Source organism: Lepidochelys kempii, chromosome 1 (assembly GCF_965140285.1).
Source record: "Lepidochelys kempii isolate rLepKem1 chromosome 1, rLepKem1.hap1, whole genome shotgun sequence".
NCBI classification, from domain to species: Eukaryota; Metazoa; Chordata; order Testudines; family Cheloniidae; genus Lepidochelys; species Lepidochelys kempii.
Genome location: NC_136380.1, coordinates 13,278,856 through 13,306,618, shown reverse-complemented (window position 1 = coordinate 13,306,618; position 27,763 = coordinate 13,278,856). Strand labels below are relative to the sequence as shown.

The 27,763-nt window shown below is 50.8% G+C and overlaps 1 protein-coding gene across 1 annotated transcript in view; it reads left to right on the top strand.

Annotated features, from left to right (window-relative positions):
* Window positions 1-18,651, top strand: part of ARHGEF17 (Rho guanine nucleotide exchange factor 17) — a 238,507-nt gene extending 219,856 nt beyond the window's left edge. Inside the window, exons 16-21 of the mRNA XM_073329132.2 lie at window positions 1,354-1,440; window positions 2,302-2,369; window positions 4,064-4,212; window positions 5,691-5,865; window positions 7,291-7,548; window positions 10,543-18,651. Of these exons, the coding sequence (XP_073185233.2) occupies window positions 1,354-1,440; window positions 2,302-2,369; window positions 4,064-4,212; window positions 5,691-5,865; window positions 7,291-7,548; window positions 10,543-10,733 (928 nt within the window). The 3' untranslated portion in view covers window positions 10,734-18,651. The remainder of the gene's footprint in view (window positions 1-1,353; window positions 1,441-2,301; window positions 2,370-4,063; window positions 4,213-5,690; window positions 5,866-7,290; window positions 7,549-10,542) is intronic.
* Window positions 18,652-27,763: the final 9,112 nt, after the last annotated feature.

Below are 27,763 nucleotides of genomic sequence, written 5' to 3'. Positions count from 1 at the left end.
TCCACCTACCACCACATACGGCACACATGGGCATGCACATGTAAGTGCCCCCACACACAAACACAGGCACGGCATCGTGCCCACATGCCCACCATACCCACACACAGGATCTGGTAGGGTGGCTCCTTCTGGCCTTAAACTCTGTGACTGTGTGTCCATCCCTCCATGCACAGCCTCCTCCCCTCCCCTTCCCTCCCCTCCCAACACACACACGCACCTTTTGTGCACACAATCGAGGCCCACACAAGCCTGAAGAAGAGAATGGAAATGTCTGAAAACCCTCGCACTGAGGCACGGCCCTGCACCCCAGGGCTGGGAGGCGGCTCACACTTTTGTGTTGGTGTCAGTGGCCCAGGCGTTTGAGCTGACACTTTTGCTGGGCCATTTGCAGGCCCTGAGGAGCTGAGATGGCACAAGAGCTGGTTTTCTGAAGGTCTTCCCCAGCCAGCTCGAGGCTGCCTTGCTCATTGTCCTGGCCCATAAACACAAACACTTCTGCCTGCACACGCCCCTCGTACGTACATAGACACTGCACTGCCCACTCACACCAGGTGAATGGGGGCTCAGCCCCCTCAGCACCAAAAGCTCCAGCCCCTGCCATGTGAGTGAAGAGAAATGCCGTGTGGGTCCTTGATGTGGAGGCCACTCGAGGGCGACCTAAGTACAACGCATGCGCACCACACAGTCAACCTGTGGAACTCATTGCAAGGGGATGTTATGAAGGCCAAAACTATAACTGGATTCAAAAAAGAACTAGATAAGTTCATGGAGGATCGGTCCATCCATGGCTATTAGCCAAGATGGTCAGGGGCGGAACCCCGTGCTCTGGGCGTCCATAGCCTTTGGCTGTGTGATGGTGGGACTGGACAACAGGGGATGGATCACTCGATAATTGCCCTGTTCTGTTCATTCCCTCTCTAGCACCTGGCATTGGCCACTGTCGGAAGACAGGATACTGGGCTAGATGGGCCATTGGTCCGACCCAGTCTGGCCGTTCTTATGTTCTAACCCCTTAAGCAAGCCTTATAAAGGGTGGAACTCACACACACACCAGCCAGTGCATTCCAGTGTCACCCAGTGCTGCGTGCTCCAGAGAGCTGGGAGCCAGTGCTAGGGAGGCTTGTGAATGAGGCCTTTCCCAGCTGCCCCGCGGGTGAGCTTTGCTGCCCTGGTGCTGGTGCCAGTGGAGAAGGAAGGGGAAACTGAGGCTGAGCAGACCTACAGAGTGCGTTTCCAACAAAGCGTTGGGATTTGATGTGACCAGAGCTGCCTCCCGTTTCCCTGTGCCGGGTCAGGGAGCCCGTTCCATCAGCCACAGCAGAGGGCTCTCAGCTGACTCCCTTTGTTTCCTAGCATCCATGTGTACCAGTCCTCAGACAACATCCGCAACCGGAAGAACAGCATGAAGATGCAGCACTCGGCCGCCGTCATGTGCATCTTGTGAGTGGTACACGGCACGAGGCATCAGCTCCTGCCAGGGCCCTGCCTAGGCCTCGGGGGGTACATCTACACAGCAGTTAGACACCTGCGGCCGGCCCGGGCCAGCTGACTTGGGCTAAGGAGCTGTTTAACTGCAGCGTAGCCTTTCACACTTGGGCTGCAGGCCAAGCTCTGGGACCCTGCCACCTTGCAGGGCCCTAGGGCCCAGGCTCCAGGCCGAGCCTGAACCTCTGCCCCGCAACTCAACAGCCCCTTCGCCTGAATCAGCTGGCATGGGCCAGCCACGGTGTCTAATTGATATGTCTAGGTGTCACCATGATCTCAATAGTAACTAATACAGAGCATAGATGGCCTCAGGGTAAAGGCACTTGAGAGGACCTGGATTCAGTGCCTGGTTCTGCCACAGACTGCCTGTGGCACCTCAGGCAAGTCACAGCCTCGCTCTGTGCCTCGGTTTCCCCAGCTGTCCAGCAAGGTTAGCACGCCTTCCTTTGTCGGCTTATGTATTCAGACTGTACCGCCTTTGGGGCAGGGACTGTTTCTTGTGCAGTCCCTGGTACAGCGGGGCCTGGATCTCAATTGAAGCCGATGTGTGGGGAGGGTGGGCGCTGGAGCTGTATATGGTGGGGGGTGGGCTGTACAGGATGCTATGTTAGAAGGAGAAACTAGCGGTTGGGTTGAGGATACTTAAGATATGGGGCACTTTGGGGAGTGGAGGAGAGACTAAAGTGCACCGAGGGAGCAGCCTTTTGCAGGAGAGACTTGATTCACTGGGAGCAGCCTCCTCGGAGGGAAGCTGCTGCTGCACTGTCATGGTGACGTCCGTCCCAGGCTAACTGCGCGGGCTTCTCTTCTCGGCAGGTACCTGGATAACCAGGTCTTTGTGTCCCTGGCGAACGGAGAACTCATCATCTACCAGAGAGAGGCAGGTGAGTCTGATGCCAACAGTGCTGCGTGCTGACGTAGGGCCTTGCATGCCGCCGGCCCACAGCGCTTCCCAAGCAGCTGGCTGAGCCTCCCAACTCCCCGGAGAGATGGGTTAGCATTAAGAGCACTACTGTGCTGATGGGTAGCGGAACAAGAGAGGTTACTTAGCTGAGGGCACACAGTGAGGCGGTGGCAAAGCGGTGCATAGAACCCAGGAGTCCTGATTCCCCATCCCCCTCTCCAATGGCTACCATCATGTCCTCTGTGGCTTTAGATTAGCTCATCAATTTGGGGCCAACGTTTTCAGAAGCGTCCGCTAATTTGGGGCACCCAAAGGTAATGGGCACTCGCTGGGCACCCAGAGTTACAGGCACTTTTGAAAACGGCCTTCTATTTTTAAAATGCCAGGCTACCCTTTTACTAACTGCTCTGGGCCCGATTCTCCTCTTTCTTACCCTGGTGTAAATCAGGAGTAACTCCACTGAAGCTCGTGCAGTTGGACTGGCGTAAGGAAGATGGTGTGATCACTTCTCCATGTAGCGTGGCCCTGGCAGTGACAGAAGCGCTGGTATATTTTCACAGCGCTCAGGGCACATGGAATTGAAGATTCCTGGCCAAACTCTGCCCTCACGTAATCAAGACCCCCATTGTAGAGCTGGGGACAAAGCTAACACCGTTCAGACACCAAGGGTCAGATTCTGCTCCCAGCAATGTGGCGCGAATCGGGAGTGACGGGGCTGCCCGTGGGGGAGTCGCTCCGGAATGACGCTGCTGTAACTGGGGACGGGATTCATGGCCTGTAGAATCCACATCTCAGAGGAACGCCTGGGGATGGTGGGAGGAGAAGGAAACATCCTTGAGGTTGCAGAGCAGGTTTATGGCCATAGGCTCCTGGTCCCAGCTCCTTGCGCCAAAGGGGCGAGTCTCTTGCACTGTAGTGAGGAGTCGCTGGAAGTCTGAGATGCAGCCAGGGGGAGGTGGGAGTTCTGAACAAGGTGGGCACTAGAAGTGCCTGGCCAGCTGACTTGGCTGCAGAGTGGCTGCGTCTGTTAGCCTGGATAGTCTCAGTCTGACGGGCCTCTCCTTAGCTCTGCCACAGGTTTCCTGTGTGACCTGGGGCAAGTCACTTAACTTCTCTCTGCCTCCGTTCCCCCATGCAATGGGTTAAATAGCACAGACCTGCCTCCCAGGGTGGCTCCGAAGCAGCATCAGGGATCTGAGCTCTTCCCCTGGAAGCCACAACAGAGGTGTGCACTGTTACTGTCATCACCATCCTTAACCCTGACTCTGCCCGCTGGTGGCGGTTTGCATGGCCCAGAACATTGCACATGCTCTAGCCCAGCGGGTAGTGCACTAACCTGGACCTTGGAAGACCTGGACTCAAGTCCCTGCTCTGCCACAGGCTTTTGTGGGGCATTAGGCAAATCACCTAACCTCTCCGTGCCTCAGTTTCCCACCTGTACATGGCCCTGCCTCCCAGGGGTGCCGTGAGGAGCTTCGATGCTGTGGTGATGGGAGCCATGTAAGTGTCGCTGCTGGGCAGTCGACAGCTAGAGGGCATTCAAAGCACCACCCACACATTGTGCCTCGTTTTACAGGATGTGTGTCCACCGGCCCACATGGCTGCTGTGCTGTGAGGACCCATGGGGGGCAGCTAAGGAGAACGCAACTGTTGATTTCTCCTTTCTCTGTACAGGACATTTCTGGGACCCCCAGAACTCCAAGTCCCTGTCCCTTGGCTCCCCGGGCAGCCCTGTCACTAAGATGGTCTCGGTGGCTGGCAAGCTGTGGTGCGGGTGTCAGAACCGAGTCGTCATCCTCAACACGGCCACACTGCTGCAGGAGGTACCCGCTCGCTTTCCCAGCCCCCAGGAGGGCTCAAGCCAACATGGGGGCGGGGGGCTCAGGAGGCTGGTCATGAACTCTGGGGCCCAGTCTGAGGCCTAATGGAGTCTATGGAAAGACTCCTGTTGATTTCCATGAGCTTTGGATCAGCCCTTTAGTGCAGGGCATGCACAGCCCAGAGCCGGGATCTCTGATCAGGAGAGCCATCTCTCTCCTGAGGTAAATACTCCAGCCCCTCGCAGTGAGATGTGTTTAGCCACGAGGGTCTCCCCTCGGTTATTTCCTACATCAGTTTCCAAAAGGCCGTATTCTGCCCTGGGACAGTCCATGGCCAAGCCCCATTGTCTTTGGGCCCCTCTGAGAGTACACCTAGCAGTGACCAATCCCACTGGGAGCTTGTGTGGGATGAGGGTCACCCTGTGAGCAGCAGAGCTCCATGTATAGGTGACCATGGGGGAGATGCTGTGGGAATGCACAAGGGCAACAGCCCCCTACCGGCCGCCACTGAGGTGGGTGCTGTATAGAGGAGATTAGAGGTGGGAGAAGCAGGCGAGGAAGGGTGGCCTTGTGGTTATAGTAGGTGGCTGGGGAGCTGGGTTCTGTTCTTGGCACTGTCTCTGGATCTCGTCACAAAACACCAGGTTTTTGAATTTCCTCTGCTTTTGGGTGCCCGCTGTGAGACATCTAGAGCCCAAATATCCGAGGGGCCAACAGCTATTGGCTTCCACAAGAGGGCGCTCGGCACCTCTGAAAACCATCCCCAGAGTGCCTCCGGGCAAGCACCCAAAATGATGGCACTCAAAACCGGAGTCTGATTTTCACAGTGCTGTCCTGACCCTCTCACCCCGCAGCTGGGACAACGCTGGGATAAAGCTGCTTACCTCCCTCCCTGAGGGGTCTGTGAAGCGCCTGCCATCTTGTACGGAAAAGGCTACAGAAATGCAGCGTATTCGTATATTCCTCTTCATGCATCCTGGACAACAGCCCTCTTATACCTAGCTTGGCTCAGGGGGTGTTGTGCTGATGGATTGGCTCAGGCGTCTTACTGATAGACATGAAAGGCAGCATGGGTGACTGGCTGGAAGACTGGCCTGGACGTCAGGAGACCTGAGTGTTAATCCCAGCTCCGCTACAAATCACTCCCTCTCCCTGTGACTCGGTTTCCCCTTGGGCCTTGTCTGTTTAGATTGCAGAGTGAAAGCTCCTTGCTATATGTCTGTACAGCACCTCGCCCACTTGGGCCTTTGTCTCAGTTGGGCCCCCTGGGTGCTACCGCAGTGCAAATAATAATAAGGGAGAACTGCCAGGGGAACTTTCCACGAGGAGGAAAAGTCACTTCCTCACCGGCAGGTCTAGATCCCTAAAGCACAGGGCTGCAAGGCACAGAACCAGAGTGGCCCGTTGGCTCTGCTGCCAGTGCAGAGGGTCCCATCCATTGGCAGCAGTACGATGGACGCACTTCTCCTCTCCATCCGCAGCACACGTTCCATATCGGGCAGGACAGCAACCGCAGCGTGACCTGCATGGTGAGCTGCAGCCCAGGTATTTGGATCGCGCTCCAGAGCAGTGCCCAGGTGAGGCTGTACCACGCCACAAGCTACGAGCAGCTGGCTGAAGTCGATATCACGCCCCTGGTCCACAAAATGTTAGCAGGTACCGGCATTGCCTTCGAACGGTTTGTCTGCGGCACTGAGCTATGAAACCCAGGGAGACCTGCCTCTGCGCAGCTGCTGTGTCGGGGCCATAGAGACCAGGTTGTGGGGCTCAGAGAGTTCAGTAGCAGCCATGACGCAGACCGAGGGGAGGCATCCGAATAAGGCTCACTTTGGGGTCTGCAGATGCCAGCAGGATGCGTTTGGGATCTGATCAGTCATCCCTCCTCAGGCCACCCAGGGAGCTGTCATTTGCTCCCCCTGGCTAGAGTCAGGCTTAGCAAGGGCAGTCACTGGGCCAGCTGCCTCAGCCAGCAGCCATGCCTCTTCCCCCAGATGACAGCGCGTGCTGTCCCGGTCCCGGCCAGGCCTGTCTCACGCAGAGACAGCAGGCTGTTCTGAGGGGCAAGCCATGGGGAGCAAAGGCCACAGGACCATCCTGTTTCTCTTCCCTTTGGACCATAGCAGAACTCGCATGTTGATTTCCCAGAGAGGACAGGCCGATGTGTAATCACTGCACCCGCAAACCAGGGCTGCCAGAACAGGGGGGCCAAGGGACCATGGCCCTCCCATTTTTCGCCACAGGCCTGGCCCCCTGCCCCTCCTCTTCCCCCTAAGGCCCTGTCTCCCGGCCAGGCTGGAAGCTGGAGCCGAGCCCGGGTAAGAGCCTCCCAGGGAGCTGTGGGGAGCCACGGACCCTCCACCTGCCTGGGTTGGGGGACATGAGAGAAGCCCCCACCCCATGTCCCTGCCTGCCCCCCGCCCCGCCCAGGGCAGTTAGAGGGTCCGCAGCTCCCACAGCTGCCTGGGCGGCTCTTACCGTGGCCCGGCTGCAGCTCTTCATCCCCCAAGGCCTGGCCCCAGGCCAGGCTGGAAGCTGGAGCTGGGTCAGGGTAACAGCCACATGGGCAGTGGTGGGGAGCCGCGGACCCTCCACCTACATTGGGCGTGGGACCTGCGGGGGGCAGAGACAAGGGCTGCTCTCAGGCCTCCGCATCCCAGGCAGATGGAAGGACCTGGGCTCCCTGGCCCGGCTCTGGCTTCCAGCTTGGCCCGAGGGCAGGGCCTCAGGGGGAAGAAGAGGGGCAGGAGCAGGGCCATGGAGGGGATCGGGCCTCGTGGCCCCACCACTTTTAGGAAGAATCCATCACCCCTGCCCCAAACGCCTGACTCAAGAAGCTAGGAAGTCCCAAGGTCTGGCACTGCCCATCCCATGCCATCATGTGACAGAGATCATGTGGGATATGTCCACCTGGCCCAGATGATCCCTGCTTGGTGCCCTGCAGAAAGGTGCATTGCCCAAGGGAGGTGGATGCTGCAGAGAGCTTGACCAATAACCTCCTTTGGTCACATGTGCAAGGGACCTTTTAGAACTTCAGCTTACCTGTGTTTTAACCCCTGGTCCTTCTCTTTGTCCCGCTTGCAGGTTCGGATGCCATTATCCGCCAGCACAAGGCTGCCTGTTTGCGAATCACAGCACTCCTGGTTTGCAAGGACTTGCTCTGGATTGGTACCAGCGCTGGGGTGGTGCTGACGCTGTCCATAACGGCCAACACCACCTCCTTGAAGATGCCCCTGACGCCGGTGGGTTTGTCCCAGGGGCACACTGGCCACGTGCGCTTCCTCACCTCCATCGAACTGCCCGACAACTTTGATATCATCTTTCCGCTGCCGAGAGATCCAGGTGGGTCCAGCAGGAGGGTTTGTACCCACACTCAGAACCCAGAGATCAGCAGGGGCTGAAATTTCCACGCAACAGCTCCCCACACACACACCCACCCATGGAATCACAGGGCCCATTTTCCCACCTTCAGTTGTGTCTTACTCTTTGGATGGGCGTTCTGGAGGGGTAAGAAGTTGGGGAGGGGGGCAGATATCCAGGATATCAAATCCCACTTAGTCCATCCCCCGTGGGGCCCAAGCAGGATTGTTCCCCTCTAATACCAGATGTGGGCACAAATAATGTTCTAGGAACCACTAAAATGTCCCATGCAATTTTTAGTGGGTCTGTATCTCATGAACACCTTGCTCATGTGAGTCCAAATTTGGACCACTAACCCTACCCCGGACATGCATAAGGCACGGCGATTTTCAAGACAATCTGAGTTGACATGTGGGTTTTAGAGCATTTAGGAAAATCATTATCTGTTAAACAGTGAGTCTCAACCCTCACTATAGCAGAGCTACTGCTCCGCTCTCATTCCCCGGTTCTTTGTCCAGCCTGGTTTTCAATCCTCCAAGAGATGCAGCTTCACCACTACTCCTGGGAGACTAGTCTGGGTGCAGCAGGGTGCAGGTGCTGAGTGCGCCCCCTTATGGCGTGGAATGCTACTGCAGACACCCAGCCTCGGTTTAACATCTCTGTTTGGAGGAGTAGGGGGGGAGGAGAATACCAAAGAAGCCCACCACTGTAGCATTTAACTTCTAAAAGAGGAAATACACAAAAATGAGGAGCTAGTTAAACAGAAATTCAAAGGAACAGTCACAAGAGTGAAATGCCTGCAAGCTGCATGGAAACTTTTTAAAAACACCATAACAGAGGCTCAAATTAAATATATACCCCAAATGAAAAAAACATCGTAAAAGAATTAAAAAAAAGTCACCGTGGCTAAACAATAGAGTAAAAGAGGCGATTATAGGCAAAAAGGCATCCTTTAAAAATTGGAAGTCAAGTCCTCCTGAAGAAAATAGAAAGGAGCATAAACTCTAGCAAGTCAAGTGTAAACGTATAAATATGCAGGCCAAAAAAGAATTTGAAGAGCAGCTAGCAAAAGACACAAAAACTAACAGGAAAAATTTAAAAAAAAAAAAAAATTAAGTACATCAGAAGCGGGAAGCCTGCCAAATAGTCAATGGGTCACTGGAAGACAAGGCTGTTGCAGAGAAACTGTATGAATTCTTTGCATCAGTCTTCACTGCAGAGGATGTGAGGGAGATTCCCACACCTGAGCCATTCTGTTTAGGTGACAGATCTGAGGAACTGTCCCAGACAGAGGTGTTAGTAGAGGTGGTTTTGGAACAAAGCCATAAACTAAATGGTAATAAATCACCAGGACCAGATGGTATTCACCTAAGAGTTCTGAAGGAATTCAAATGTGAAATTTCAAAACTACTAAGTGTCTTATGTTACCTGTCACTTAAATCAGCCTCTGTACCAGATGACTGGAGGATAACTAATATAACACTGATTTTTTAAAAAGGCTCCAGACGCGATCCTGGCAATTACAGGCTGGTAAGCCTAACTTTAGTACCAGGCAAACTGCTTAAAACTAAAGTAAAGAACAGAATTATCAGACACATAGGTGAACACAATTTGTTGGGGAAGCATCAACATGGCTTTTGTAAAGGAAAATCATGCCTCACCAATCTATTAGAATCCTTTGAGGGGGTCAACATATGTGTGGAGAAGCATGATTCAGTGGGTATAGTGTACCTGGACTTTCAGAAAGCCATTAACAAGGTGCCTCACCAAAGGTTTGAGGATACAAAATTACTAATGCAAAGTAATGCACATTGGAAAACATAATCCCAACTATACATACAAAATGTGGGGGTTTACATTAGCTGTTACCACTCAGGAAAGAGATCTTGGAGCCATTGTGGAGAGTTTGCTGAAAACATCCACTCAATGTGCAGCGGCCGTCAAAAAAAGTGCGCAGAATGTTGGGAACCATTCAGAAAAAGATAGATAATAAGACAGAAAATATCGTATTGCCTCTATATAAATCCATGGTACCCTCACAACTTGAAAACTGCCTGCAGTTCTGGTTACCCCATCTCAAAAAAAGATATATTAGAACTGGAAAAGGGACAGAGAAGGGCAATAAAAATGATTAGGGGGGGTGGAACACCTTTTGCCCCCTGGAGTACACACCCAGCTGCCATAGAGCTCAGTCTATGTAGCTTGACAAAGTGAGGGACTTGATCACAGTCTATAAGTACCTACATGGGGAACAGCTATTTACTAGTGAGTTCTCCAGCCTAGCAGAGAAAAGGTCTAACACAATCCAGTGTCTGGAAGTTGAAAGGAGACAAATTCTGACTGGAGCAGCTTATCAAGGGTCGTGGTGGATGCTCCATCCCTGGCAATGTTTAAATCAAGACTGGATGTTTTTCTAACAGATCTGCTGTAGGAATTTGCGGGGGGAAGTTCTCCGGCCTGTGTTATGCAGGAGGTCAGACTAGATGGTCACAATGGTCTCTTCTGGCCTGGGAATCTATGAATAAGCTGCCCCTTCCCTCAGTCTCCCTGGAGGTGAGGTTAGCACAGAGCAGAATTCAAGCTGCTCTTGGAAAAGGTGAGCTGGGGCCTTCCAGGGTGAGAAGCCCATTTCTTTTGACCAAGGCTTTCCAAAGCAGTTGAGGAAGGGGGTGTGGGCTTTGGGATGCCTGGTGTGAAACCACATGTGGGTTCTGATTTTTAGCAGCTTGGGTTCTCCGCACTTTCTGAAAATCAGGTCCTCAGGATGAGCCTGCAGAATCACTCAACCCTTAAAACTCCTGGCCTTTGGTGCTTGGGAGGAGAGTGGGGCGTGACAAGGCTCCCTGGGTCGTTACGGCTCATGGCTGGGGAGGGACATAGACTGCTGGGTTTGAGAACCCCTTCGCCACATTCTGTCAGACAGCTGTTCTTTCCGCGCACGCGCTGTGATCTCTCTGGGCTTGTTCCATTTCCCAGGTACCGAGAAGCTGAGCGACGCAGAAAAGAGAGATTTGGCAAGACACAGGTCCTCCAACATGGTCCTCTCCAAGTCTAAGATGCTGGTGATCAGCGGAGGGGATGGCTATGAGGATTTCAGACTCACCAACAGCAGCGAGACAGTGGGGCGAGATGACAGCACAAACCATCTCCTCCTGTGGAGGGTCTGATCTGCAGCAGCACAGGGCCCCACTGGGGGGAGAGCACCAGCCCCACCCCTGCCTCCTCTTGTCACTAACCACCCCCAAGCCCATCTCGTCTCCCATCCCGGATGATTTGTGTGTGCCTGGGGACAAGCTCCTCCCAAACACAGCGTCTGCAGCGTGGTGAGAGGAACACGCGCAGCAAACAGATCCTATGGGCAGCCTGCGCTTACTCCAGCGGTGGGTGTGGGTGTGGGGACAGGGGCACCTGGATGGACAGATTTATGTGGCATGCTTGGAAGCATCCAGGCGAAAGAGGAGGGCTTAGCAGAGGAGAGAATCCATTGTTCGTGCAGTCGGCAGGGGGCCTTTCTTTTGTGTGTTGTGCTTTGACCTGCCTGGGGTTCTGCATCCAGGCTCTTGGAAGCGGAAGGTCCATGTCTAAGCAAGCACACCCCTGGACGGTAGCCTGCCTGCTCTCTCTCTCTGTCTCTTGTCCACCCAGCCAGAATCAGCAAACCGTCGCATTCACTTCACCGCCACCTTCACGAGGGCCCCCGCACACAGGGCTCCCCGCTCCTCCTGTCAGAGGAAGTCGCTCCAGCATCCCCGTTGGCCGCAGCTGCTCCAGCATCTCTAGGTCTCTAGCTAACCCGCTCACTCATCGCGGTCACCCAAAGAACGCTTGTGGTGGTGGTGGTTGTTTTGGATACGTATACAATATCCTTATTTATTTTCTGTGGGGCGGACATTTGTCAAGGAGCTTGCATGGAAGCAGTGGCAGCTTCGGGCCCAGGGAGTTGTATGCAGGGTGCCGACGCCCCAGCCTGCAGTCAGTCCCAACCAATGAGGAGCTGCACATAGCAAATGTCCTACAATGGCAGCAGGGTCCATTCATCCACGAGCGCTGATCCCAGAGGGTTACCTGAGTGTCTGGAGGGGGGAGGAGAGGTGGGAGCGTCTTGGCTGACAGTCAACAGCTCCGATTGCAGAGGGGGCGGAGAGATGATCTCCATTCAGCCAGCAAAGAGGGGAGCCGCTGCATGAAAAATGTGCAATACTTAGCTGGATCCCTGATAGCGGGCAGCGCCACAAGGGGGCACTGTTAGGACCAGGGCAGCTTCACGCTCCTTTGGCTTTAAGAGCAAAGCCAGTTGGTTATTGTGGCCTACAGCCGGGGCAGAACTAGGAGGGGCATTGTCCGACTGCAACTGTCTCTTGCATTGTACAGTATTTATGGTTGTTTTTTAACTACTTACCTTTTTGTCCCCAGCACTTAATTTATGTATTTAGCTTCCAGATCCCGAATCCTGTGTGGGGATGGGGAGCAAAGAGAATTATGGGGGTTTACTCACCTAGCGAGAGAGTATGAATCCACTGTCAGCCAGCTTGCACCAAAAATGTCCACAAACGAAGGTGTTTTACAGGCAGGCTCCCCCCCCCCCCAGAACTGCCTGTGGGGGTTCACGTGGCCAAGATGGGGCCTCAAGGTGAGTAGTGAGGATTGGATGCCCAATAGGAGACACCTTAAGGACTGGTTTTACAGAGGGCAGCACTGGGAATTTCAAAAGCACCTGACATGACAAGAATTCATGTGCCGTGGACTCTCAATGGGGTTTGTGCTGCTAAGTCGCCAGTGTTGCCAGCTCTTACAGATCTCGTGATATTTAGTGCTTACGTTAAAGCTCCAGTCTCTGGAGACATGTTATTTCATGAGACTCTCAGCTTTCATTTTTTTTAAATTAAATTTCTAGCCCTCATGGTTGCAGAGAAAAAGTTGGGAACCAGGACCCAAGTGTACTCCGAAGGCTCGGTAAACAGAAGGCAAATCAAAATGAACCCCAGACGAAGGATTTTTTAAACACTCTCATGATTCTGAACACAGTCTGGGGAGTTTGAACACTCTGGACTGGCAATACTCTGGAACCCTGGCTCTTTTGAAAATCTGCTCCTGGCTGCTCACATTTTCTGAAAACCACCTCTAAGGTGTCTCACGTTGGGCTCCAAAAATGGAGGTGCCCAGAATCGCCTGTCACTTTTGGAAAGGTAGCCCAGGGTGCCAACTTCTCAATCCATATTTACTTAGATTGTCAGCTCTATGGTGCAGGGACCATCATTCTGTTCTGCACTGTACAGCACCTAGCACATGGGGTCCTGGTCTGTGACTGGGCCCTTCCACCGTACAAATAATTACGAATAACAATATTTAGATACCTAAATGTGTTGCCTGAACACCGTGCCCATGGCTTCCTGATGAGACGTCTCCCCACGTGTTGGGTCCTCATCGCTTCTGAAAATCAAGCCACTCATTTAGATGTTGAAAGATGGATTTAGGCACCTAACTTTAAGCACCTGTTTTTTAAAAATCTTGGCCTGTCTGCAGACTTCAGTAGGTTTAAAGACAACCCTGACTGGGTTCTCCCAGTTACACAGCAGCTCTGGTGGAAGAACTGAGTGCCCGAACAATGTGCTTACAAGCTCCATGCCACACATCTAGCTAGTGTCAATGGACGTCGCTCCATTGCAACCCACGTGGCTATGCCTGCTTACCCTAGCTGTATTTCTAGCCCTGTTGCGGTATTTGAAAATACTTTATTCTATAGCATTTTAAATACTTTAACCAAAAGCTTAAACAGCATTTTGTGTCCCCAGTGACCTGAACACTATATACAAGTATATGTAAGTCTTCATGCAAGAGCCTTCTCCTCTGCAATTCCTGTCGTGCGAAGCAGCTTTCTTTCATCTCTCTGCCTCATCTGCATACTATCTGTTTTCCTGTTTCATCTGAAAACGTGTAATTTCTCCTTCCTCCCTTTCCCTCTTCGGCTGATTAGCTCCATCAAGTGGTTTGGGATTTTGCACAGAAACATGATCTAGTTGCTAGGGCACAGGGCTGGCAGTCAGGACACCTGGGTTCCATTCCCAGCTCTGCTACTGACCTGCTGGGTGACCTGGAGCAAGACACTTTCCTCTCTATGCGTCTGCTTCCCCTCCCTCCCTTTGTCTGTCTTGTGTATTTAGATGTGAAGCTCTTTGTGGCAGGGACTGTTGGTTATCCTGTGTCTGTCACAGCACCTAGCACAGTGAGACTGATCTCAGTTGGCACCTCCACATACTACTGCGATATAAACAATACAGGTGACAGGTCAGGCATGTTCTGAGAAGGCATCCTCCGGGGATGCTGCATGAGATTTACCTTCCTTTAAGACAGGCGGGTTCCCTTGTGTGTGCACAATGTGTTGGTAGAAGTGTTTTTTCCAAGAGGTTTGTTCACAAATCACAGAGTCTTCACCTGCTGACGTCAGGAACTGCCCCGTCTCCATTCCCAGGGCGCGGGTCAGGATGGAATTGGCCCAATGTGTCTGAGCGACATGTGGGTCAGATACAGCAGCTTCCCCCGGGGCCGTTCTCTTCCTCATGGGGTGATCTCCTAGGCCGCAAGCCAAGCTACATCAAAGCCAATGGAAAGATTCTAGTTGGCTTTGGTAGGCAGTGGATCACGCCCCCGGAGAACAGGTGGCCGGGTCAGCATGGCTCTTGATTGACAGCTGTGTGTGTCTCTAGCTGAGTGGGGTATAAGGTGCTGAATTTGAGGGTGGAGATTTGGGGAGATGCAGAATTTCTTGCGCAGGTGGGATAGACAGACAGTTCCTCAGCTGGCATAATGGAGCGATTGTCCTGCACGCTGTCCCTACCTGTCGGAAAATACCCATATGTCACAGCCCTACATGCAGCTCTCCCAGTTAGCACCACCTTAGGAGCAGCTGAGCCCTGAGGCATGCCTTGGAGTCAGTGGGGCCTAGCTACATGCTTAAGTGCTTTGCTGAATCCGTGACCTAATCAACCCAAGACAGGGCAGCCTGCAGCAGCTCGAGTCCCACTCTGAGCACTAGCTGCCATGTGCCAGGCCCACATGGAACTAGCCCAGTATCCTGTCTTCCGACAGTGGCAGAAACAGAACAGGGCAATTACTGAGTGATCCATCCCCTGGTATCCACTCCCAGCTTCTGGCAATCAGAGGCTAGGGACACCCAGAGCATGGGGTTGTGTCCATGACCATCCTCACTAATAGCCCCTGATGGATCTATCCTCCATGAACTTATCTAATTCTTTTTTTAACCCAGTTGTACTTTTGCCCTTCACAACATCCCCCGGCAATGAGTTCCACAGGTTGACTGTGCGTTGTGTGAAGAAGTACTGCCTTGTGTTTGTTTAAAACCTGCTGCCTATTAATTTCATTGAGTGACCCCTAATTCTTGTGTTATATGAAGAGGGAAATAACACTTCCCTCTTCACTTTCTCCACACCTGTCATGATTTTATAGACCTCTATCATATCCCTCCTTAGTCGTTTCTTTTCTAAGATGAACAGTCCTGGTCTTTTTAATCTCTCCTCATACGGAAGCTGTTTTATAGTCCTAATCATTTTTGTTGTTCTTCTCTGTCTTTTTTCCAGTTCTAATGTATCTTTTTTGAGATGGAGCCACCAGAACTGCAGCAGTATTCAAAGTGTGGGCATACCGTGGATTTATATAGTGGCATTATGATATTTCCTCTTATTATCTATCCCTTTTCTAATGATTCCTATCATGCTGTTCGCTTTTTTGACTGCTGCTGCACATTGAGTGGATGTTTTCAGAGAACTCTCCACAATGACTCCCAAGATCTCATTCTTGAGTGATAACAGCTAATTTAGACCCCATCATTTTCTATGTATAATTGGGATTGTGTTTTACAATGTGCATTACTTTGCTTTCATCAACATTGAATTTCATCTGCCATTTTGTGGCCCAGTCACCCAGTTTTGTGAGATCCCTTTGTTGCTCTTCACAATCTGCTTTGGACTTAACTATCTTGAGTAATTTTGTTTCATCTGCAAATTTTGCCACCTCACTGTATACCCCTCTTTCCAGGTCATTTATGACTATGTTGAATAATACCTGTCCCAGTACAGATCCTAGGGGGACCCTGCTATTTATTTTCTCCTTTGTGAAAATTGACCATTTATTCCTATTCTTTGTTTCTTTATCACACCCAATCCTGGAGGTCTCCAAGGAGCAAACTTCCAAGGGAAATCCAGTGTGGGACCATAACTGCTCGTTGGGGCAATGGAAGGAGGATGATCGTTCCTGTCATCTCTACCATGCTTAAAAGGACCTTGATTTGTCCCCTGGTAATTCATACCAGCCCTTATATATGGTGAACATTCATGAATATTTTGTGCCTTCTGTCTGTGCTTTGAGTCACTTTAGCTGCAGCATCTGGCACCAACATGGTCCCAGATTCCGCATCCCTATTGAGTGTTCACCACTTAGGAGCAATGCGCCCCCAGTAATAACTCTAACCCAATGGCTTCTCCTTTTGAAAGCCTCGTCACTGTCATCTCAGTCCATGTGACTGGCAGGGTGCAAGAGATCATGCATCGGTCTGTCTGTTTTCCCACTGGAGGGGTCATCATGATCTTAAACTGCTAGGCCACATTAGTTCACATTTCAAATGAATATTAGAAGGAAACAGGCCGGGGTCTCAGACGCGGTGAGGATTCGGTTGGAAGGGAATTGGTTGGCATGACAGGACTTTGGATGCTCAGTAGGGCTTGGGCGTAACAGACCTGACTGGGAGATGAAAAAGAGAATGATCTCACAGTCACCTCCTCTCATCGAAGCTTTCGCAATCTCCTAGATGCTCCGAGCAGACTCTTCCAGCAGTGAAGGGTGAATCCTGCTCACTTGATCCATGTAAAATCCCTGTTGGATGTTTCACAGAAGGTGAGGTGGGCTTGGCCTTGAGATGCAGTGACCTGGATGCTTCCCTTAAAGACAACTAGGTCCTCGGTGAGAATGGGTTTTGCTGAACTACTCTTAGAATGGGCCTGTTAGATCAGCTGCTGAGACTGGGTACAGTCTTAAAGCCGGCAAGTAGATCTTAAAACCAGAATGAAAATCCCTCCCTCTTCAGCTGTTTGTAGAGGGTCTTGAGAGTCTGTCCATTGACATCAAGGGACTTTGGCTCAGTCTTCTGGGAGCAGCTGAGTACCCTTCGCTCCCATGGAAATAAAGAGTCCCTGTTCAGGATTGGGCCCCAAGGTCACGTTCCAGGTTTCCCCCGGGGCGGTTGCCGGTGTCACACGCCGAGTACCGCCATCCTGCCCTCTGGTTAAGGTGTTTGTGGTGAGATTGATGGCTGCAGGGAAGAACCGAAGTTTGAGCTGGGATAGAGCATGTGAGCGAAGGGAGGGGCCAGTTGAAATGAGCTGATTGAAATGTTTTTGCAGGGGGTCAGAGGGATTGGGACGTTTGGGGCAATTTCCCCCCTCTTTTCAACAAGCTCTGTCTTCAAATAAATTCTTATCTTTCAAGGCCAAAAGGGTCCATGGGGGTCAGAGTCTGCGTTCCTGCCCAGCGCACCAATGTCCCGCAGGGTGAAACTGTAGGAATTGTTCAGTCTCTCAGTGCAGGGTTCTGCTGCTATCGGATCTCCAACCATTCCAGGAATGTATGTGCCATATGTGTTTTGCAGCCCACCTTCAGCTTCAGTTAAGCCTAGAAAAGTGTCTAATGATCCTAACCGAAGGATTCATTCTGCTGGCTAGAGGTGAACTGACAAGCAAAACCAAAGGCGTGTTCGCTCACTCCTGCCTGCTCCTTGGTGACCCAACTGTGTCTGGAAAAGGTGCAGGGAGGCATTTCTCCTGGTTCTTTTCCATTTGACATCTCAGCTCCTCCCAGCCCTCGCGTGGCTGGAGGACCTTGGCAAGGTCTTTGGCCGGCCGGAGTGGCGATGTCATGCGGCACTGCGGGGCTCCCTTCCCACCACTGAGAGGATGCTGTTTCTTAGATCTGTCCAAAAATCACTTCTCCTCCCCTCCCCCATCAGCTCAGTTGCAGGCTCAGGGACCCGCCTCGAAGCGTGTAAAATCCGTGAGTGACTGTGAGGCTTTCCCAAAGCGATGTGGGCCTGTCAATACCTACAGGACATAGAGAGGCCTGCAACTCAGATCCCATCGTCCTGTGAAAGACGCTGTAAATATTTTCTTTGCCTTTTGCCCTTAAAGCGAAGTCCCTCCCATTTGTAAACACTAGGGGGCGCCATTTGCACACAGCGGTGCAGACCACTGCTGCTCCCCCTGGCAGAGAGGTAGAAAGGAGCTCCATTCATCAGTGGCCGCGAGTGAGGCCAGGCTCCCAGACCGTGCCGTCTCCCGGCGCAGTCTAGAGACGCAATGGTGGCAGAGTTGCGTGTGATCCATCAAAGGGCCAATCCCTGCTACCCAGGGGTGCTGGAACTGGGGGTGCGGCACCCCCCCCCCACTTGAAGCGATTTCCATCATATTCAGGGTTTACAGTTTTGTTCAATGGCTCTCGGCACCCCCACTCCACAAACTGCTCAAACATCACTGCTGATACCACCCATATGCCAGGCGGGTGCGGTTGGCTCCTCCAGCCAGGCCCTGGGTCTTTCTTTTGAGGAGTATGCTGCTGCTACTCCATAGAGAACTAAGGGACTGGCATTTGCACCTGAGATGCACCCGAGGAGAGGACAGGCAAAGCAAGGCACAGTCTCCCATGCTCACTCCCCTCCCTGTTTGACTCTGTTCTCTTGGCTTTATTTCTCTGTTTGGTGAGAGATCCCGCTGAGACGTACTGTAAATATTGGTATATATTGCCGCCTCTGTACATAGTGTTCTCAAGTCTTTGATTGTTGATATGAATTTAATGGCATATTTTTATATACTTGTTTAAGTTTCACAGGCACAGCAAGGGGTGCCGACCACATTTAAGTTATAACTACTACAGTGCATTAAAGACCAGAACAAAACAAAAAGCTTTTACTCCTGAAGTATTACCAGTCCCGTGAGGTGTTACGACGATCACATTATGCCTGGGTTTGTTTGTTTTTTATTTTGTCACCGTGGGTTCTTTGTCATTAAAGGTCACTGATGTCAGAGCCCAAATCTGTGTGTGTTCTTTTCCTTCGCCCTGTTGTGGCAGTTCGTAACTGATAGCTGGGTTTGAATCAATGTCCTTCAGCTCTAAAAGCAGGAAACACTATTGCTCGAACTAAAGGTCTAAGCCTGGCAAGCCACTATCTTCAGCAGGTTCATAAGTCTAATTTTTAGAGCAGTCACTAGTTGGGGACAAAGACCTCCACTCTCCCAGTGCGGGTTGCAGCTATCTTAGGGTATCCAGCATCTAAGCAGTGAACAATAAGAAATGGGGCCTTTTTCTGTGGAAAATGGTGAATTTTCATTGAAATATTTGGATTTGGAAATGCCAGCATAGTGCCTGGTCTACATCTCCCATGGTACACCATAGTCTCCCCTCTTAGTGAGAGGAGGGCAGGCATCATGGCGGTTGCATGGCTATGCTGCATCATGGGAGATGTAGTCCAGCTGACACTTTCCACAAAAAGTTTCACTTCATTGAGAGCTGAACATCCCCGAACTGTGGGGTCTGTGAAAGCCAGATCTGATTTTCACAAATCCCCCCTCTCTTTATAACACCCCTAGATCAGAACACTCCCAGACTTTGAGATCTGCACCTGAATTTTGCAACTCGAGCACAGCTCTAAGCTATAGCGTAATGCGGCTGTGCTGTGTCGTGCAGAACAGTTCCTGGGCCGCCCGCAGCTGCATTCATGTCCGTGATGGGTGAAGTCACTCCTGCACATAAAGGTCGTGAAGCTGCTATGCTGAGCTCAGTGGGAAATTGGTCACTGAAGTCAATGGGCGCACGCCCAGCTGCTGAGTTTGCAAAGTGCTTTGGGATGGAGGGTGCTGGATAAGACATTACCGCTACTCAGAGTGGACGGGGACACTGACCATCCCCTGTGAAAATGCTGAGGGCTGTTACTGGCCCCACACACACACCCCTGCCGTGAAACTCTCTACCATGTATTTGCTGCTCCGCAGTTGCGCTGGCAGGAGAATTTACGGAAGAAAGATGGTTTCAGAGTAGCAGCCGTGTTAATCTGTATCCGCAAAAAGAAAAGGAGGACTTGTGGCACCTTAGAGACTAACCAATTTATTAGAGCATAAGCTTTATGGTAACACCCAGTGTTTCATGTTCTCTGTGGAAGAAAGATGCACCTCCCAGAGCCACCACGCCAGGGATTGCAGGTCACATATTGCTCCCATTTACAATGGTGGGAGCAGCCCATTATTATTTGCTATTTCAGCAGCACCCAGAAGACCCAAGTGAGATCAGGGCCCCATTATGCTAGGCACTGTACATACACATCACGAGAGACAGCCGCAGCTCCCAAAGAGTTCTCAGTCTAGACAAGACGGATGGGAAAACAGGCACAGAGGGGGGTAGTAACTTGCTCAAGACTACACAGCAGAGACAGGACTCAAAACGTAATCCCCGAGTCCCAGCCCAGTGCACTACCCATTAACCCATGCTGCTGCTCACCTGTAGGTGAAGGGCAGGAGGTAGCCCCAGATTTGTAGCTTTGGGCCCATGAAGAAAAGCATTTTAATCCCAGACCATGTCTATTATCTCTCCAGCTGGTGTCTTCATCTCCCTGTAACATCTCTACACCTGCACTTTTCTCCCCTTGTATTATTTAAGGGAAAATACCGTGCTCTTCAGAAACGTACTACTCCTCTGGTCCCCTTTTCCATCTGGATGCTGGGGGATCCACTGCTGTGAGCCAAGGAGCACCCCCAACTCCCATTGTTTTCAGTGGGTTATCAGGGCTCTCAGCATTTAGCAGGATCAGGCCCTGGGTAATTAACCTGCCAGTGTTTTGCAGAGATACTATAAGCCAAGCCAATGCCTGCTGCAGAGCCCTTGTCACAAACACACGCTGGCAGTAGCCATGTTATCTGTTCTTATCCCAAGGTGCTGTAGCAAAGCTGGCTGGGCTTGTGGATAGCCCAGGGGGCCAAGAGTCAGGGATCTGGTTTCTGGGACTGGCTCTGCCACTGACTTGCAGCGGGCTAATCATTTAACGTCCATGTTGCCACTAGGGATTGTGACAGGGCAGGCCGGCCCTTTAAGGGAGACTCCAGCCAAGCTCGGCCCTCATCCCATTTCAGCCCAGAACCGAGATTCTGGGTGGTGCACTTCCCAGAGGGCCCCTGGGAACTGTCGGCAGGGCATGCTGGGACTGGGGGCAGGGAAATAAAAGAGCTGGGAGCAGAGCGGGTTGTGGGGTCTCTGGCTGAGGATTAGGGTTCCCATGTGTCCGTTTTTTTACCGGAACGCCCCGTTGAAAAGGACCCTGGCGGCTCCGGTTGGCACTGACAACCGGGCCGTTAAAAGTCTGGTCGGCCGCGCAGCAGGGGCCTGGGGCTAAGGCAGGAAGGAACTGCGACCAATGCGCCTCTGGGTTCGAGGGCAGCGAGCAAAGCATCCCTGGCCACCCATGTGCCTCGTCCCTTGTGAACACAGTCTGAATTTGCTGGTCAGAAGCAGCCCCCAGGAGCCCCAGAGGGAGCCCACAAGTCTGGATTAAAAGCTGATACAAGGTTAATTGAACTAAACTTCATCAGGCAGGTGAATGCAGGTCAGGAGTGCATTAGCTGTGAAGGCATCTCTCTCGCACAGCTCTGAGCTTCCCCTCAGTGTGGGAGAAGGCTCTGCAGGGGTTGACTTGTAATATTTAACAAATCAGTGGTAGCCTTTGATCTCTGGTTTGGTGTACCCAGCTGTTCAGAACTTCACAGCGATTACCAGGATGGAACACTGAGCCGACTGCTCCAAAAGCATCTGCCCCTAACTTTTGAGTTAACGGGAATCTCCTCATCTGTGCGTCATAAGCCCCACAACTACAGAAGTCAGGTTTCAGAGAAGCAGCCGTGTTAGTCTGTATCCGCAAAAAGAAAAGGAGTACTTGTGGCACCTTAGAGACTAACAAATTTATTTGAGCATAAGCTTTCGTGAGCTACAGCTCACTTCATCGGATGCATTCAGTGGAAAATACAGTGGGGAGGATTTTGTATACACAGAGAACATGAAACAATGGGTGTTACCGTACACACTGTAACCAGAGTGATCAGGTAAGGTGAGCTATTACCAGCAGGAGAGAAAAAAACCTTTTGTAGTGATAATCAAGGTGGGCCATTTCCAGCAATTGACAAGAACATGTGAGGAACAGTAAGGGGTCGGGGGGTCGAGGGGGGGGGCACGCGGGAAAGAAACATGGGAAAATAGTTTTACTTTGTGTAATGACACATCCACTCCCAGTCTTTATTCAAGCCTAAATTAATGGTGTCCAGTTTGCAAATGAATTCCAATTCAGCAGTCTCTCATTGGAGTCTGTTTTTGAAGTTTTTTTGTTGAAGAATTGCCACTTTTAGGTCTGTAATCGAGTGACCAGAGAGATTGAAGTGTTCTCAGACTGGCTTTTGAATGTTGTAATTCTTGACATCTGATTTGTGTCTATTTATTCTTTTACGTAGAGACTGTCCAGTTTGGCCAATGTACATGGCAGAGGGGCATTGCTGGCACACGATGGCATATATCACAAAGGTAGATGTGCAGGTGAACGAGCCTCTGATAGTGGCTCAAGTCCTCCTTTTCTTCTAACTACAGAAGTGTGGTCTCCAACCACAAGGTGGCAATAACTCACACGTTCACCCTACAGTTAATTACAGTATTTACACTTCTTTCCATCCTTCCAGCCCAAAGGATCCCAAAGCACTCCACACACTAGATACATACAGCTCCTCTGAAATGCAGCCATCTCTGGGGTGGAGTGTCGCCGGCGATACAGTGCACTTGTTTCTGTAGTACGGTGAGACATGGGGCCTTACTCATCCCCAGTGTAAGCCCCCTGAAGCTGGTTCTGTTTCACCAGGGAAGAGGTTGCACCATTATGCTTTCAAGTGCTTCATCTCCAGTTCCCAGAGTGGTACCGGGACCAGAGGCCCCCAATGAGAAGTGCATGCTCAAGTAGAAACTTCCAATTAGGCCTTTTAAATGGCTACACAGCTCTCAAAGCACAAGGTTACAGTAGCTGTTGGCACATGGCAATGTGGATCTGATGCCATCTCATCTGGCCCTACCCATTGAACCTGCATGTCACAAGGTGAAACTGGCCCTTTAAGAGGGAGCAGGGCCAGAACACCTGTGCTGATTCAGATGGGGCTTTGAAAGAGGCCCTGGCCCTGGCCCTGGCCCTGGGGCAGGGGAGAGCCATTGAGGTAGGAAGCTGCAGGGAGCAGGGCTATTGGAGGAGAGGCAGTGAGAACTTGAGTGGTGCCGGGGAAGAAGGCTCTGGGAGTTGTAGCCCAGGGCGACTTGTGGAACTGTCTGTCCTGCTGGCTTCCGCTTGGCAAATAAAACTGCCTAAGAGAGACTCAGGCTGTGGGTCCTTTGCACGCTGGGGAGACTAGGGTTGCCAGGTGTCCGGTTTTTGACCAGAAAGTCCAGTCGAAAAGGGGATCTGACAGTGTCGGGTCAGATCTACTGACCGGACATCCAAAGTCCTGTCCAGAACCCCAAAGCCTGATGGGGCAGCTGGGATTGGGGCCAGGGAGTCACGGAGTCTGTTACATACTTAATCTGATTGCACTGGCATCTCTCTACACGGAGAGCCCAGAAGCCTTCCCAGCACTAGGACTAAGACCCTGGAGCTGTCTCTGGCCTTTCATCCCTTTCCATTTGCCTACCCCAGCCGCTGTTCCCCAGGCAGCTGAGCCATTCTGAGCTGGGTTCTCCAAGTGACACATGGGCGAGTGGAGTGTTTGCCGCTCTCGTTCTCTGTTTAACAGATGCTGCAGTCCCACTCCCGCCTCTCCTCCCACCTGCAGCTGCAGCTCAGAGCCCTGTCAGCCCAGGAGGCTGCTGGCCTGTGACAGCCCCTCCAATGTGCCAGTGGATTTTATTCCCTGTTATGGGGTCAGCTCCATATGCTTCACTGACAGCCCAAGGGCTAGTGAAGCAGTGGCAGCAGGAGAAGGCAACATGGGGCATGCGGGGGAACTAGGCTGCAGTCTTTAGGCCTCTTCACCTGCTCCCCAAAGTTCATTGGGGTGTTAATTAGGAGGATTTAGGATGTAGGGTGTAAATACAGCAGCACTGACATGCCACCTCCTCTGGGGTGGAACGCACCAGCTGTGTAACAGCACCCAGCAATGCAACTACTCAAGCCCGGAAGTGAAGAAGAAGTTCTCACTGAAACCATGGGGGGTGTAAAAGGTGCCATGGACTCTCAAAGCAGCTGCCAGCGAGGTTTCCCATCTCTCCTGAAAGATGGCACCCTCAGCAGCACAGTGTTCCAGTGTCCATGCACTGGGCCCAGCGGAGAGCGTCCCTCCTGGCTTACTCAGACCACTTCCTGCGCACAGAGATCTCCAGGCTTAGGCACCTGCTTTAGAGTTTTTAGAGATCTCGGAGCTACAAATGAGCTGGGAGCCCCCTTATGCCAGGTGCTGTACATTCGAGGTCCCTGCCCTGAAACAGACAAGGAGAGGTGAAGGGACTTGCCCAAGGTCACCCAGCAGATCAGGGGCAGAGCTGAGACCAGAACCCAGGTCTCCCAAGTCCTAGTCACAGGCCCCCTTCTCTGGAGACCGTGCTGCCTCCCTAGCTTAGGAGATCGAAAAAGATCCCACCGCCCTGAGCTACATTTTACAAAACTATCAAATACCAGCTGAAAATTAAAGTTTCTTTCTGTGAGTACAGGGGACTGGTGGGCCTTCTCATGAGCACGAAGTGATCCAGGAAGAAATGTTTGCAGGAGAGGGACCCACGTCCCAGCATATCGTTTTCGGGTTTGCTGTGTCGGACCTTCTGTCTGAGAATCTCCATACTTCACGGCAGCTGGACCCTAACCCACTGGCGGCTTGTCATGCACAGAACTATGGGCCAAAATGCTAGAGGGTCCGAAAGCTTGCCACTCTCTGGAAATGGGCGGGAGCTGAGTGCTCAAAGTCTCACAGATCACTAGCCCCTTTGAAACTTAATTGCTCTTAAAAGCCCTGCCTGCGAGAGCAAGCAAAACAAGTCCTACCTTGTAGCCAGGAAAGGCCACAGAAGTTGGAATAGCAGGAGGCCTGGAACAAAGACAGAGGTCATTATTCCTGTCTGGGATTTCATGCTGGGCAGTTGGCAGCTGGACTGTGTAGCAACTGCCCTAAGGTGATGGGGGAGGAGAGAGTTATCTGTCTAGGAATTGAATCTGGCCCTACCCCTGGAGTAGTTAAAACTAGAAATAATGACCTCTCTTCCTTCCCAGCCTGTAGGAGACCTGGCTTGAGTAGCTAATAGATGTGGGTGTGAATAGGGAGGGGAGGGACTTGATGTGGGCTTCATCAATCCAAGAAAGATTTTGCACAGAAGGCAAGAGCTCCCTGATTAGGAATGAGGAGCTGAAATTTCCTGCACCACAAAAATCCCCAAACTCTATTTGGGACTGTCAGAAAGTGTTGGCTGTTATATGGTATTAAGATATTAAATAACAGACAATCAAATTGAATCAAAACAACCTGATCAGAATGAAAGGTCGACCTTCTCTTTGTCGACAGCTTGTGGAAATCGACATTTCTGTGAAAGGTTTTGATTGTAATGAAACTATCGTTGTTTGACCGAAAACATAATTTTTCCCCACCAGCCCTAAGCATGATGTCTTTGGGGATATAGCTCACAATTGCCCTTTCTCGGGAAGGGAGAGGAGAAGGGAGACCCCAGGTTGTTTCTGACTAGTTACATTTATGGGAATGAGCTATCCCTAGACAAGCACCTTTATACTGGTGTAACTGTGCTCATGCTAGTCTGTTTATAAACTGATTATAGCAGTACAAAACCTGTGTAGATGGGTCCTTGGGCAATAACTTCTGAACAGAGACTGTAAAATGTCCTTTTACCTTAACATACCTGTCATACAGAGATCGAGGCTCCAAAAGCGTGTAGAGCTGCTATGCAAAGTAGAGGTGCATGCCCTGTTGATAGAGATTTTTGCTTGTTTTTCCCTCAAGACTTATGTGATCATGTGAGAATCTCTCTCAGCTTTTATTTAAAATGAAAACCTAAGTTCGCAGCTCTTCTGGCTGCAGAAAGCAGCGTGAAGTCACAAATCTGAAAGGCTTAAGACGCAGAAGGCTAATAAAAATCATGCAATGTTTTAATATAAATTGTTGGTTCTTTTTAGCAGACTCTTATTTGTTTTTTGGGAGCATAAGTCATGATGGCTGAACGCTTGAGGTTGGCGATGCTGGTACTTCCAAGATGTAATGAGAAAATGCTGGCCTATACTTCATAGATTCCAAGGCCAGACGGGACCATTGTGATCATCTTGTCTGACCTCCTGTATAACACAGGCCATAGAAAAAACAATGAGGAGTACTTAGAGTCACTAAGATGCCATAAGTACTCCTTGTTGTCTTTGCTGATACAGACTAACACGGCTACCACTCTGAAACAAGCCAGAGAACATCCCCAAAATAATTCCTAGAGCAGAGCTTTTAGAAAAGCATCCAACCTTGATTTAAATATGGTCAGTGATGGAGAATCCACCACGACCCTTGGTAAATTGTTCCAAAGGTTAATTACCCTCACTGTCAAAAATTTACACCTTATTTCCAGTCTGAATTTGTCTAGCTTCAGCTTCCAGCCATTGGCTTGTGTTATACCTCTCTCTGCTAGATTGAAGAGCCCATTAGTAAATACTTGTTCCCCATGTATGTACTTAAGACTGGAATCAAACCACCCTTCTCTTTGTTAAGGTATATAGATTGAGATCTTTGAGTCTATCACTCTAAGGCAGGTTTTCTATTCCTTTAATCATCCTTGTGGCTCTTCTCTTAAACCTCCAATTTATCAACACCTTTCTTGAATTACAGGCACCAGAACTGGACACAGGATTTCAACGGCAGTCACACCAGTGCCAAAATATCCTCTCTGCTGCTAATCAAGATTCTGCAGTTTATGCATCCCAGGATCACATTAGCTCTTTTGGCCACAGCGTCACATTGGGAGTTCAGGTTTTAGAGTAGCAGCCGTGTTAGCCTGTATCCACAAAAAGAAAAGGAGGACTTGTGGCACCTTAGAGACTAACAAATTTATTAGAGCATAAACTTTCGTGGGCTACAGCCCACTTCAGGTTCAGTTAATTATCCATCATGCCCCCAAATCTTTTTCAGAGTCACTGCTTCCCAGGATAGAGTCCTCCATCCCGTAAGTATGGCCTACAGTCTTCGTTCCTAGATCTATATGTTACATTTAGCTGTAATAAAATGCATATTGTTTGCTTGCACCTAGTTTACCAAGCAATCCAGATCTCTCTGAGTCAGTGACCTGTCCTCTTCATTATTTGCCACTCCCCAGTTTTTGTCATCTGCAAACTTCATCTGTTCTGTGTTTTCTTCCAGGGCATTGATTAAAAATGTTAACTAGCGTAACGGTAACCTTACTGTCTCATCGTTTCCTTGTGTAAGCAGAGTCAGAATGAGCTCTACCCTGACATCTGGTGGTGAGCTGTGGAAAAGGACTTCAGGGACTGATCTTGTTTGCATGGGCACACCCACCCTGCGTAGCATGATGGAGTGCTTGCCCAAATGGTCACTTTGGCTGCTGTGGGATCCCCAGTCTCTTTGTTATTGGGGCAGGAGTAATAAAGCATATTGTTATAGGTATAACAGAGACCTGGTGGAATAGTAGTCATGACTGGGCTACAGGTATTGAAGGGTATGTGCTGTTTAGGAAAGACCGAAATAAAGGTAAAGGTGGTGGAGTAGCATTGTATATCAATGGTGAGATAGAATGTAAAGAAATAAGAAGCGATGAAATGGATATGACTGAGTCTGTCTGGGCAACAATTAAATTGGGGAAGAAAACTATTAGAGCCTCCCCTGGGATAGTGCTTGGGGTGTGCTATAGACCGCCGGGATCTAATTTGGATATGGATAGAGCCCTTTTTAATGTTTTTAATAAAGTAAATACTAATGGAAACTGTGTGATCATGGGAGACTTTAACTTCCCAGATATAGACTGGAGGACGAGTGCTAGTAATAATAATAGGGCTCAGATTTTCCTAGATGCGATAGCTGATGGATTCCTTCAGCAAGTAGTTGCTGAACCGACTAGAGGGGATGCCATTTTAGATTTGGTC